Here is a 15001-nt window from a genome sequence, read left to right on the forward strand (position 1 = left end):
CACAGGATAGTCCAGTTTAACGGCCAGTCAGAATGTTGGCCTGTAAGCGAAAATGAAGGTAAGATCTGTTTGAGATGTTTGTTCTTCGATAATTAAGTCAAGTAAGAAGAATCTCACTGCCTGTGGAATCAACATCAATCTCCATCGCTGTGATATGGACCTCATCCCGAACCCACGTTCTGGAGAAAATTAGTTTGGATGGGCCTTCTCCAAACGGACGACCCAGACCTCTGGGTGGAGGAAGCCAGAAAATCCATTCTTATCTTCCCCTTCTTTACCATATAGAAAAATACATTCACCCTCCAAAATCTGTGCGGATTCTTTTTTTTTTCGGTTTCAGATACCGGGGGCCACAAAAAAAGCCAAAAACAACAATTACAGCAACTGAAGCATCAGCAGCGACAACCAAGTCTTTTCCAAAGAGAACGCGAGGGCGAGCCCAGCCTGTATGCGCCTCAGACGTCCATAACGGATCCTTTTGTTTTCCATGACGTGAGAGCCTGTCCCTAGTCTCTTTGAACGGAGTAAAGGCGCACTTGTGACATAGGGTGGGGTTCTTGGACGTTTTTCTGTAATTGTAGAAGAGACAACAACGTCTCTGAGGGCATCCGAGAATAAGTCCACGGCCCTCTGCACTCGGTGAAGAGATCTCGAGTCTGTTAGGTCATTTGGTGAGGAGCTTCCAGCATCTCCATTAAGAAGGTATCAATAGGTGTGTCTCCTATTAGCTTGAAGAAGAAGAGATGTTCTAGGCATTTCAGGCCAATTGATCGAAGAGCAGGTAGGCGCAACAAAAGTTTGGCGAACCTTCAAAAAAAAAAGATGCAAAAGAAAAATTTAGCGTTGGACATCAAATGGAGACAACAACAAGAAGGACAGACGTATCATACTGATCAAATTTGTATGTCTCATCTTTGTCCAAATCAATTTTTATATAACTAATGTTAGGGCAATAATTAGAACGTTGGCAAATTTACTAGAAATCAGATGGTCAAAGATAACAAAGGGCACCTCTACATCTATCTGAAGGTTCTATCCTGTTACGAAGGAATTCTTATCTGCCAAAAAGTTCCACCTTGAACATTTTTTACCAGTGGGAAATAGTCATTTATCCTTAACATTGGACAAAATTTCCAGTTTTAACATGAACGTAAACTATGATGACATTAAACGCGTCAGTCGATTAATGTAATGCTGATAAACTATATTTTGGTGAAGTGAAATCGTTGTTCTTAGGGCATCAGAAAGAAGGATAGTTCTATTTCTATCCCACACTGTAACTGTTTGTATGAAAACTGTCAATCCCATTCCAAGGGAAGTGAGATGTTGTTCTACCCCCTATCTACAGACCCCGTCATCATGCAAACTACGTGTTCGGGGGCAAGGGGGGAAAAAAAAATAAACCAAATCCATTTACAGGTTGGAGGATCGCCAAAATAAGGGTCGTTTCTGCTGAGCTGTTGAGAACAGGAGTCCGAGCGCCAGGAAAAACAAGCCGCTCTGAACGCCATCCAGGAAGTTCAACTTTAAAGTTTAAACTAAAACATATGATGGCTAGAGGAAGAGATATTAACCTCTTCCTTGCCACGAAGAACCTCTCCTTCCAGGACATGGAGATCATTACGAAGGACAAGATAATTCATGGGCACAAGGAAAAGGCTGAGTTCTTGGCATAACATTTACAAACCTAAATGACCCCAAATATAATTTTGCCCCAATAGTGCATGTGAATCATATAGAATTTTGTGGTGTTTTTATAATGCAGATAGAATTTGACGGCAGGTACTAACTGTTCTGTCCGTGTAGTCCCCTATTATTATTCAGGCTGTAAAGGCTCAACCCCCATTCAGTTCTTAGTCCTATCTCATATTCTTATATGGCGCATGTGAACAAATCTCCCTGCAAGCCAATGCATTTTTGCACTAATCCCTGCACTGAAAATTGGTTTTTTTTTACATATATGACCCAACAATACTAAGTACAGGAAGTAAAGTAATGTCACCTCCCAAACATAAGAATGAACTTATATATTAATAGACTGATTAAAAAACAAAACAACAAGTACATTACTCAACCTACAGCTCATAAACTGTACAGGATTATGTTTTCAGACTAGAACATGTTTTGTTTTCTGTAATGTAACTTTTACAATGATAATTGGATTCATATAGAGAATAACGTATTTATTGTTCAAACAAACCTTTTGTAGGTTTTACTGGAGGACAAAATATGTCCACAAACCGGTCTGTCAAGTATGATCAGCGCGTGTTTGTGTATTCTTTATTTAGGGCCAAGCTAATATTTGAATGTTGGCCAATAGGGGCAAGACTAGCGATAGTTAACCCTGGTTGGCGTCTGACTTTGTACAGATGGTGTATGGAACAGGACAAGCCAAAAATACCAACCTGGACTAAGGATTTCCGGTTTGCTCTATTCATATAAAAAAAAAAAACTATATCTTTCAAACATATTCGCTAAACAATTCACCTTCCATCTACTTGCGCAGAAAACGGACAGGAAAGTGTATACAAACCCTCAAGGGTAACTCACCTTCCTGGCTGTTCTGGGTACTTGTGTTTGCAGTACGCTTCCAAGGATGCATAGACCTTCTCACGCAGGGCCTCCACCTCCGAAGGATTCGAGAGACCCTTTGAATCTGTAAAGCAGAAACAGGACAAAAATAAATTAATGGATACCAGACAGCAGAGCATGTCATTCATATTGTGACTTTACTTCAAGGTTACATGAAAGATGAAGCTCTATAAACCCTTATAACGTCAGCAGACACTTCGTAATTCATTCACCAAGAGGACAGGGGACCTCGACCTCTGAGATCTGTAACTTTTATTCGTCTGCAAAGTCATTTGGTCAGCATTGCGTTCACTGTCATCGTGACCTGGCTGTACGTAACAGAGCACGTGCCAGCGCTGTTTGCGCACACCAATAACTATCAAAATGGGCAATGAGTTGCAGAATGAAACACTTGATGCTCAACTACCCATAATCTTTCAAATCTCCTCCTTTATTTGAGAACATTTTTAGTAACCGAAAACTAACTGGATGATAACAAAACGGTTAGGAGTAGACCTCCGTGTGTAAACTAACCTGGATTAAAAAGGACAATAGCTCGTAGGCAACCCAACTCTGTCTTGTCCATCTGCATGTCTCGCATTTTGGATACTAATTCTGTGAGGACCCTGAAGAGGCAGAAAGTACGTTAGTTCCGATCTAAGAGAGACTGTGGAACCCACAAACAGAATTCACGTGACCACGGCACCCCAGAAGAAACATCATCTGTAGATATGATTGAAATGGGACATCTACCTAAAATACTTCTCCTCAGAAACGCTTCTTATTCTTGGATCATTCATGGAAAGGATGTCACGTGTTTAACAACAAAAATCTACAAAAAGAAAGTTCTTCACAGAACATGTTCTTTTGAATGACGGATGTTCCTTTACCTGTCGAAGATTGCCCCTACTCCAGCGCTGTGGGCACTGTTCCGATGGACATGTAGACCCGTAGCGAGAAGAATTCCATCTTTCACCGCTATCGATCGATGGGAGAAGGAGGCAATGAGCAGTTCGTTCCAACCTTAAGAGAGGACAATATGTCACCAAACTCATTCAAAGCACAACAAACATTAAACCTGCCGTTGGGTGCGTCGTTGACGAGAGACGACTTGGCCAGTACTACTGATTTGACGCTCTAGTGAATTAATGCCAACGTCGGTTCCATCTCCATGTGTTATTCATTGGAAATTAATGCACCGAAGGGTCAATGTCGCTCAGGACTATGCTGTTAAGAAGCACTGCTTTGGGGAATCACATTAACACTTCTAACTGTTGCACACATCCACCAATTCTGATCCTGACCATAAAAGCGAGAAGTAATGCAGAAAAAATACCCCTGAGTGTTTTCTGAGCAACTTTCTCTGTAAATAGAGTATTTCCTTAAAGAGACATTATCTTCAGAAACGCTTAACACCGTGATTTAAGATGCCACGGGGATGAAGAGGACGACGCTGTCACCTCCTGCTTTTTCCTTCAGTTCTGTTTCGCTTCGTGTTAGCAGATGCATGAATGGTCCCAACTAGCGCTGTTAGCTTGATGTTGGGCTGTAAATGTTTCATGCGCGGCGGCTCCCTGGAGCCTGTTCCCGCCACTCAATAATGCATTAAGTCACTGGTTAAAATACTGCGAGGGGTTTATTTAAAGCATCAGACGGAATATACTGGGACTGGGTTCTAAAAAAAAGATGCATATCCCAGCACAACTAATTCATGTCTACGGAGGAAACAAGTGCCCTATTAAAATGCTCTTCACTCCGACATCTGTATTATGGCAGCGTTGGTATCAAAGACCGGAAAAGAAAATGTTTTTGGTAAAACTCATCTTATCGGTGGCCCATACATTCTACTGGATATTTCAGGGAGAACGGTATGTTAAATTCCGCCGCATTTAAGATGCATACGCTAAATTAATCAAACTCTATGCATTTTAATTACTGCCTCCAATCGTTAAAGACTTGCCTGAAGCATGGAGAATTCTTAGGGGTGAAATTACTAAACCGTGAGTTTGCAGGAGACTGGAACAATGGTGAAAGATTTGCGAGATAAAAATGATCAAGAAAGACTAAGAGATCTCAATATCTCCAGCTTGAGGGAGAGGTGAGAGAAAGGGGGATGGGAGAGAGACAATGACTTACTTAAAGGGATTTAACAAAGTGCAGGAGGGAAGTTTATTTTAAAGAAGAAGAATTGTTGGACAAGAGATGGAATGGAAGGAAGATTTATTTACTGAGAGAGTGGTAAATAAGTGGAAGAGGCTCCGAGCAGAAGTGGAAGAGGCTAATGCAGTGACGGAATTTAATCATGCACAAGATTATATTATATTTGTTGTTGGGGAAACACAAATACTAGAGTGCCCTATAGAGTTCTGCACCATGGAACAACTGGATAAATATCCCACATAGTCAGTGTGGGCAATGGCCAACTCTTAGAAGAAAAAAAAAAAGATTGGTCTCACCTGCCCTAAGTAATATCACTTGATCGTCCAGCGGCAGTTCTGAGAAATGCGGGATCCGTTTAGCCCACTCCACCAAGGTAAAAAGCTGCTTGTCTGCCGCTTGGCAAATGTTGGTGACGGGGTCACTGGGCTGCAAAGACAACGGAAAGGGGTTCTTGGATGATGATGATGATGATGATGATACAGAGGTGGATGGAGACGTATGCTGAACCTGTATCTTATGGGCTTTGTAAAGATCTACAAAATGGTTATCCCCTACATTACACTTAATATTCCAACCTTACTTACAGAGTTTGGGGTGAGGCCCATGTTGGCTTCAATGTAGGTTTCTGTCTTTGGTTCAACCGCCAGCTCTGCCTCAAGGATCTTCTCCACCGGCATGTCTTCATTGGCGCTACTTGAACAGTCGACCTCGTTTTCGTTCCGGTCCCTCCCCCGCTGCCTCTCCTCTTGTACGGCTGCAGAACAGTCAAGAAGAGAAATTGCTTGTAATACCCAAAATAAGACATAATGTTGATACAAAATGTATTTTTCTATCAATATTACACACAAAAATAGTGGATTTCCCTAATATGTATAACTCATAACTTGTTATACCAATTGTGTTCATAAAACGGCTGTTTCGTCTGTTTATGCATTTGTTGGGGTGATGAGCTAGCTTTGGGGAGCCCTTTCCCTCATCTGACTCCCCCGGAATGATGAGAATTATTTTTGAGCTATACATTAAGCAAGCTACTGATTTGTCGATCATTGCCATACAGCACACTGCCCCCTTGTGGCAATCTTCCTGTAAATACACTTATAAAAAGGCATGTTTTCATTAAATATTTATGAGATATATGTAATATGCATGCACGCACACGTTATCTGTTCATTTAACCCTCTTGGTGCCTTGTATTGTTCATCCCCACTGGGCACTCCAATTGCATCCATCTCTCCAAGATCATTACAGTAGGAAAATACTAACTACAGGATCATGGAATACAAGATCCCCCCCCATGTGTTATCATTGTTATTTACTGATTTATATAGCGCCATCATATTCTGCAGAGCTGCACAATGGGATGCGGCTCTCCGCAAAGACTCGTTATCATCAGCATTCAAACACCGTCTCAACAGTCTTCCATGAAACTGAACATCTTTGCAATGTTATGGTTTGGAGATTAGAGAGTGAGTCAGGATGTCTCGCGATGGCTTCCCTGCCATATGCTGCGAAAGATGTTGGCACGCATGCCGGAGGCTGTTTGCTTGTATGTGTGTAAGACAGAGGACAGACATGAACGTCTGCGTTTTTTAGCAGAAACAAACAACAGACTCCAGACTCCCAAATTAATTAATAATCTAATTATATTTCTGGATTAATGTGTCTTTAGGAGATACGTTTCTCATTTTTTATGATGATCGCTCGCGGTTCTGTTTTTATTTGCGGTTGGAGCTGGGAACAGTTGTTTTTTTTTTTTTTATATAAAATGTTTTACATCCGCATCCCACTCCCTAATCTCGTATACCGCACATTAACAAACTGCAAAGTAAACAGGGATTTAAAATGAATTGTCAGACTGGAGCCCACTGCTGTCACTAAAGTAATACATACTGAATATATTATATACAGAATGAATACTGTATGTACTTGCATACCTCCTAAGTGCCACTGTTGATTCAAGCAAGTCCCTATCACAAACCCCTCATGCCCCTCTTTCCTCACCTGCTGCCAGAATGTTTGCTGGGTATGAGGGTATCGCAGGGTTCTACAGCCCTAAAAGCCCCGATAATGTGTATAGAAACAGCAGGAAATTAAACTGTAAATAAAATCCATCTTCTAAATGCCTCACCCAGTTACACAAATAGCTACCAACAGGCCACAAAGTCACATAAAAAGTCTGGGTAAAGCCCAGCCCAAGCCGCACCCCTAACCACACCCACTAAGACAAAAGTACCCCTTCCTGGCTTTATAGGGACATATTTCGTTTACTACTCCGATTCCTCGCAGGTTGGTGAATTTAGTGGAAATTTCCACATTTGTGTACTTTAGACATTTCATGTACTGGAGGAAGACTTTTCTCTGTAGGTCATCTCTTTCCAGAAAAATATAAATATTCATATTTCCTGCCCTTTTATGAATCAATATGAACATTCCTGTTCTAAAATAATCCACTGAGACGTTCAATAGGGAACGATGAATCTTTACAGAACACTCAATAACCTGCATAAACCTTTCCGGAGTCTCTTTCTGATAATTTGGCGTACCTAATACACTGCTCAACCTCAACAAACCGCTTGAGAATGATCATTAGGAAAGAGAAGCGCTCCTAATAAAAAGTCCCGACCCTTCCTCCAGATTCTGGCAGTGTCGCTGTACACATGTAAGGAATTCGGCTGGAGCACGGCCTTGGATTCAGGCCATCTAGAACATTGATAGCCTGCTGGTTTTAAGGAATGAGAAGGGAATTCCTTACAGATGCTTCCTCGTAGGGGTCCTCTCAGGAATCGGCCTACTGCGATGGCCGCAGAACCCTAATGTTAACTTAATAAATCCCCTCGTACCGATTATCAGAGGCCGTGTGCTTCCAAGTATTTATGTGTGAATTCTGGCCTTGCGTTAGATGCAATCCTTGGGCTTTGTGTAGAACCGTATAGGAACATATAATTAGCTGGCAAGTAAGACCTATTCAGCTCCTGCTATAAAGACTTAACCTTAATATAAACCTTAATCAGTCGTTGGACTCATCTTGGATTCAGGAGCCGTATGTCTATCCCATGCCTGTTTAAATTGCCACAATGTATCAACCTCTACCGTTTCTCCTGGGAGACTCTTCTGCTTTTCTCGGTAAAGTAAAGTAAATCGTCCATCTAAACATTTGAACTTTTCGATTTTCGATTATGGCTCTTTGTTCAAACATTTCTCCTCCTTTGAAATAAGCTTCCCTCCAGTACTTTTTGTACAGATTTGTACTTTATGTATTTATATCTTTCTATCTTCTCCCCTCCACGTGTTTTCTCTCAGAATTTAAGGACAATGCCTAAGACTTATTAACACGTCAAACTTTTGTGGGACAACTATGTGTCTTCCAGAGGCTCACATTAATCCTTGACCTATAGAAATACCAAGCCATGCGGCAGATCAACGTAGATTTCTGTGGTTTATATATGTCCTTTGGAATGTAAGGACATGCAGAAATCCTGGAGAATCAGGGACATATTGGGCCTCCTTTTCTGTATGAGGCTTAATACAACACTAGAAAATAGAAGCGTCGGTTGACCTCTCAGCTGGGAATTAACGACTTCTAACCCTGTGCTCAGCAAAATGCACGTTCTATAGTGACTGAGTAACCACAAGCTATAATGAACAAGTCTGCATTTTGCAAACTCCTGTTTCCTTCTCGTGTCCTCGGCCACCAGAAAAGGCTTGAAATTGTGGTCAGCTTACAAACCGCTACAGCAAAAACCATCGGTGCCCTGACTGCAAGAACCACTTGTTGTCCTAAACCTTTAACTTCCTCTCTTGCTGTCTGCGAGTCACACGTCATGTTGCCAGATGGGGAGGGATGACAGCAGCTGTCATCTTCACGTGGTCTCATAGACCTGACCCGTCATGAGCCACTGCTCATGACTTTGTGGCAAATGTGGGTGTCATGCAGTCATCACAAAATTCAACAAGCGAAACTCCAGATTACTCAACGGAACAATGGCGCATGAACTTTTTATGAACAGTTAGGGTATTTTAATGTCCCTTTTTTAACATACTTCAAGCTACTGTTCCTTTAAATCATTAGAGTAAAACGAGCATAGTCTTTGAAAATGGAATCCGGGGAGATCAAACATTCTGAAGCATGGCACGCGCATGGAAATTACTGGACTCAAATAAAAATTCTTGAGCAGTAGGGAACTGCTCCAGCGATGGACCATGGACCGGGGGCTTACAAGAAAGGTTAAACTAATATTAGTAGATAACTGGTTGTTGACAAGGTCAAGACACCACAACGCTGATGCCTCTGTATAGTAAAGGAATTATAAAGCTATATAAAAAATAAGAAAATTATAAAAATTGTTAACCCCGTCTCACCACCAACATACTCTGAACCCAAATGGATTGCTTTAAAGCCAGGTAGCCATCGACTGTTCCTCACTCTCCTGAGTGTCTTTCTTTAGTAGGGACATTGCCTCTTTGGTCCCCAAACCCCTGTGTCTCTTGCCCCCCCACCCCATGACGCCTCTTTCCTCTCCTGACACCCCTCAATAATTGATATTGATTGTAATATCAATTATTGGAGTCATGTTATCTTAAGTTTTATGAAATACCCGCCCCCCAAACCATTGGAACTAAGAACAATTGCCTCTAGTCAATAACAAAACGGTATATAAAAAAACACCTCTCCCTCCACTATGGAGAATGCCATTCTGATGTGTATGAAAAGATACGTCAAGGTAAATGTGTTTCATGTTGCTTTAGAAAGAATTCACATTGAACTATTCGGAACAAACGGTATAAAAGCATGCAGCCATGCGCTGCCATTACCAACAATCCACATGATGGTCTGCTAGACGATTCACACTGAGGCAATCCATTTGCAGACGGCACTTAAAGCTATATCTTGAAATGACGCATATAAGGTTCAGGGACATTCGAAAGAAAAATGTATTTAAAGAAAATGTGTGGAAAAAGATCAGAATCGTTAATTTGTGGCTGTATTTTCACATTCGTTGGGTTATGTTTGGGTCTGTATCGGGGAGGACCGAAGACTATTTTGGATGCGGCAAACAGACGGTGGAGATTTACGAGAATGGTGATGAATTAACCCCAATCTGGATTTGGCCTTTTGGCCAAATAGACGACTAGAACATCCCCCACTCGGTCTTAATCCCATCTCGGCTGCATCAAGAGAATGACTATGTTCTCTTCAGAACCTTATTACATTATTGTAATAAACACAGAAGGTGTTTTATTGGAGAGGAGCCATTATAAAGAGTGCAGTGCGGTCAACGTTAACACCAAGAAACAAATGTATCCAGATAAGGTAGGGAATTATAAACCGGTATGGAACATGGTGATCAGGTTGAGCAACTTTTGACGGTCTAGTCTACCCCACACCACTAAACCCCCCCTTCATGTTTAATGTGTATAGATTGGAGAAAAGAGGACAGAGATGGGATGTTATAAAATAATTTGGTTAACTCACTTTATGTATCCAAATCATTTTAAAGGAGGAGAAATATTAGAACCAAGAGACCAGAATCTAAAACTAGAGGGTGAGAGGCTGAGATGAAATATCAGGAAACTTTACTTCGCTGAAAGGGTGGTAGATAAGTGGCACAGCCTCATAGCAGAAGTTATACATGCTAATACAGCGAGGGAATTTAATGGCTCATGAATCTAAGATGAGACCAACGACTGATCAAGGTTTGAGTCTTTACAGCAAGAAGACACAGGCAGACTAGAGGGAGCTGAATGATTCTTAGCTGCTGTCAAGTTTTATGATTCTCTACGATTATTCAAATTATTTCACTTAATTCATGATTTTTATGTAAAACATAAATGGAACAAACGTTACTTTTTTTATATATATAAGACACCCTGCCTGCGTCAATGACGCCTGAAAGAGGCCATTAATTTTATCTTTTATTGCGCCATCGCTATGTCATCACAGTGACACGCCAAGAAAAGACTGGCTCTGGGCGCTTGGGCGTAACTAGGAAAACGCTTCTCCTACTATACTAGATACTGAATTAATGTACTAAAATACATAAAATTCCACTACACGCCTGACAGTCACTGTGTTGCTAATTGCGTTACATTGTTTTAATTAAATTCTCGCTTCCTTGTTGTGATTGTTCTTTTCTCTGTGCTAAGAAAGTCTTAATCTTTGTGTAAAACGGTTAGAAATTGAAAAGTTTGTCAATTCATTGGAAAGTATTTGTTGCCTTGAAAGTTCACATTGCAGCACGCAAAGAATGCGACTGCATGGCGCTGGGGTGCGTGAATTAAAATGCAGGCGGCTAATAGGGGTAAGCGTGGGAGGAAACTTCACATTCTTTTTAGAATACACCTGAAATGGAGGTCAATTTGAACAATTTTCTGTAATCAGACTGAAGTACTTATCTCTGACTTGGATGAAAGTTGAGATACATTTTATATAAATTATAGGTATAAAGGGAAAACTTCGACACACAAAAATACAGAAATGTTAGTTTTCAGTGAATAACCTTAAAGGAACACGGTGAGAATGTTTTCTTCAGCGGTTGAGTTATATGAAATTTTTTCTCCAATCTAAATAGTGAAATCAAAGAAGTCACCCGATCTTGAACTTAAATAAGCACAGAGGGCAGTGCTGGAGAATTCCGCCGGTCACATGATCACAATGGGAGAAAGTGTATTATTCAACATGGAGGCAGCCAATACTTGGCTTCTATCAGCAATAATGGTTCTACAGGGCAACGGTCATTGAAATACCTTGTTCGGCCTGGCCTCGAAGACCTCGTGTATGCTGGGATGGATGGTGCTCCATCCCTGTAACAGAATAAGATGTATAACAATTATTTGTGTTACTTGCTTCTTGTTGTGTGAACAGCAAAGACGTTCTCCTTTTTTTTTTTCCAATTGGGGTGGAAACATGACCTAGAACCTTTTTTTGGAGAAATCACGGAGAAGGTGAAAAACATCGGACAGGGCGTTTATTACAGTTTTGGAGCGGTGGGTAAATTTTAAAAGCACGGCCCTTATTCTGAATTCCGTTGCCGTCAAAGAAACAAAACATTTTTGTCCGGTGGACGCCGCCATAAATACGGCAGATGCATTTTGTTCAATGGAGATCGAAGGGAGAAAGAGACGTAGATGACATTTTCCCTCTAATCCTCAATTTATAAGTCGGCCGTCCCGATCTACAACCCAACAGCTCTTAGGGGGCTGTATTTGAATTACTAAGGGGACACTAAAATTTGGGGTTACTTTCAAACTTATTATTGTAACCTATTCTGAGACAACATTCCTATGGCGCAGACAACTCGAGTAACTAACTTTACTATTATGATTAGAGAACATGTTAGGGGTTAAAGACACGAGAGACCAAGTTTAATCCATTAGCTTAATATATTATACAAAAGGCAAAATCAAGAACCACAATTTCTATTTTGCCCTTAAAAAGAAACAAAACCACTACTCAACCAGATTTCAGCTGATTTTTTTGTCATCTCATTTCTTTTCAAGGTAACTGGCACCATAACGTATTTTAGCAGTGGATTCCACGTTTTTACTGTCCTTACTAAAACACAAAATGCCAGGCATAATTAATCCATGTCACCTCCAGGGCCTTGAATATCCATTTACTGTCCCAACAAACGGTTTACTGTATTTCACATTATTCCCTATTTTTGGCCAATTTAGCAAATAAACCCATTGAGGTTTCTAATGCCAACAGCTGTTCCATAACAATGAGTTCAATACCCCCTAGGGGGTCAAATATGCTGGCAGAGTCCTTTGAGTTAAGGGCCCTTTACACGTTAAAAGAAATTTTTATAACCTTAAGTGTCTTGAGTTCCACGCACTTCTATGAGCATTACGGGTCAACCTTATAACATAGGATGGTTAAAGTATCCATAGTTTCCCATTAGGTCTATCAAGTTCTTGGGCGCCTAGGATGAAAGGAACGTCCTTGTAGGAGAGCTCTGACCAGATGGTTTCCAGGTGGACAGCCATTCTTTAGAATAATCTTTGGACCGTGGAACCACATGGTATTCCTGTAGCAGCCATCATCAGCTTTAGCCGGTCCACATGGAGGTTCCACTCTATATATTTCTACAGCTGCTGTCTTACACAGTTTCATTCCTCACTTGCATGTTGGAAGTTACTACCTCTGAGATATAATTACTTTTAATCTGGGTTTTTTTTCGCGCATGTGACTTGGACCTAAACCAAATGTTTTCCGACAGGCTTTACAAGCAAGCGCGTGACAGAACACAAAAAAAAACTTCCTCGATGTTGGTATCTAACGTAGGCTGGTAAGGCAGAGACCAGAAGGAGCCGTTCTAATGGATGCAATTTGCGCTTGCCAGCTATATTTCCTTTGACATTTATTAAGACAAGTCAGAAGGAACCCAGTGTGTTTTCCACGCTAAAACAAAGCCTTTATGGTCTTCACTTTTGAACATCACTAAATCAGCAATTTAGCTGCTGCTGCTTAGATGCCCCCCCCCCAGTCACCATCGATATATATGTAATGCGACTATGTTATTGGAAAGTAGCACACATTCTATTTAGAATGTCTGGGAATATTTTCCAATCAATGATACAAAATGTATCTAGGAGAGTGACAGGGAAGGCATTCCCGTTCCTAGCGTTTGTCAGAAGACACTTGGGGCTTCCCTAGATGACAGGTATAATGGTGCCATTGTCTGTTCCTCCCCATTATTGTAACATTTCAGTGACTGCGGAGATTGTCTCCCAACATGAGCTCCGATATCCTTCTTCTTTCAGGAGCGTAGCCAGCAAATCCCAGCTTGAGAAGCTCACCAAAAGCAGATAGGATTCATGTCCGCGGGCCACCCAAGAAGGTGGGACAGGGAGCCTGGGAAAAAAGGACCCAATTCGCTCTTTCTGTAGCTTCCTGCTTATTTTATGTGATCCGAAAAGTATCTTCAACATTCTACAAAAGTGCAACAACCCCGAAACTATGCGCACTAGTGACATCGCTGGGCAGGAAAACGTCCGTTAACTACTTCCATGCCAGTATGACACAAAACATAATTTAAACCACTCGAAACAAAGTAGCAAGCCGCTATTTAAGTAGTAAATCAGCTTTTGTAACAGAGAGAGAGAGACACACATAAGAAGCCACAACTGGGGACCTAAGCATGCGCTTACAGGCAGGATGGGAGCGGAGTAATAACCCCTGAAGACCACCAACTAGAGAAGACTGTCAGAGATCAGCTTATCTGCTTATCTTGTTTATACCCCTTGGGGTAGTTATGAAGGGTAATGGCCTACTTCATTTTCTATTGTGACATTTTAATGGCATTCGGTAGAAATGATTTGCTATTATGGGCACTTCAAAGGTTAAGAAGCACTGCTGCAGAAGGAAATATAAAGTGTATTGCTGTAGCCGTACTAAAACATCTGCTTTCAGGTGTCAAAAAACGTTTTGGGAAGGAAGATCTTCTAAAAAGATGTTACACCAAACCCAGCATATCCCATCAGAAAAATATTTTAATGTATCAAGAACCAAATGGACCACATTCCATATTTAAAAAAGGAGAGTTTCAGTACTGGCTTATTAGATGCTATTAGAGGAACTATAAATCTATTGCAGGCATTTCAGAACTTCACCACCACCTCTGCTGGAAGACAGAAGTCTAGCTACCCCATAACAAAACACTTACACCTACACTTTCATACAAAAGCAATGGTGGGCTTACGAGAGCCCTGTTCGTGAGCTTACATTCTGGAATGAATTATATGGGTAATTGAGACAAAAGGAGGGGTAAAACTCGGCAGTGAACCAGTAATTAGGGGTAAGTGGTTGCAGGATGTAAAACTGAGATCGGATCTTGTCTGAAGAGCTTACTTTCCAAATGAATACACCAGCCAAATCTATAAGCAGCTCCGAAAAAATGCTTCAGGTTAACATCTTGCCGACTTCTTTCAATCAACTCGAAATGTCTGACGACTCATGCAGAAACTAATACCCAATGCAAAGTTCAATCGAGATGAGATGATAAAGCGGACATTGCGTCTTTATCCAACGAACACAAAAGAATCAATAGAAAGCGGGTTTTATTTAGACGTCGGTCCAATTCTGCTTTACTTCTCTCTAACTAGAAACTATTGCTGTTCCGTAAAAAGACTTCACCCAACCCCAAAAACAGATGGACCACGGAGCGCGATTCTCACCACTAATTCCACCACTAATTCCGTTTGCTCGTTGTTTTTGTAATCTAAGACTCAAAATGTAATTCTTGACGGTCCAAACCTTCCAGAGTCCCCT

At 41.1% G+C, this 15001-nt stretch overlaps 1 protein-coding gene across 3 annotated transcripts in view; it reads right to left on the reverse strand.

Annotated features, from left to right (window-relative positions):
• Positions 1-318: 318 nt before the first annotated feature.
• RXRA (retinoid X receptor alpha) overlaps positions 319-15001 on the reverse strand; it is a 75304-nt gene continuing 60621 nt past the window's right edge. For 2 of the 3 annotated variants that reach the window (XM_053473530.1, XM_053473532.1), the window contains exons 5-11: positions 11476-11532; positions 5316-5485; positions 5028-5157; positions 3462-3594; positions 3106-3197; positions 2551-2656; positions 319-807 (exon numbers count right to left, since the gene is read on the reverse strand). In XM_053473530.1, coding sequence (XP_053329505.1) covers positions 660-807; positions 2551-2656; positions 3106-3197; positions 3462-3594; positions 5028-5157; positions 5316-5485; positions 11476-11532 — 836 coding nt within the window. In that variant the 3' untranslated portion in view covers positions 319-659. The remainder of the gene's footprint in view (positions 808-2550; positions 2657-3105; positions 3198-3461; positions 3595-5027; positions 5158-5315; positions 5486-11475; positions 11533-15001) is intronic. The other variant, XM_053473531.1, reaches the window with a different exon arrangement.

This window comes from Spea bombifrons, chromosome 8 (genome assembly GCF_027358695.1).
Source record: "Spea bombifrons isolate aSpeBom1 chromosome 8, aSpeBom1.2.pri, whole genome shotgun sequence".
Lineage (NCBI taxonomy): Eukaryota > Metazoa > Chordata > Amphibia > Anura > Pelobatidae > Spea > Spea bombifrons.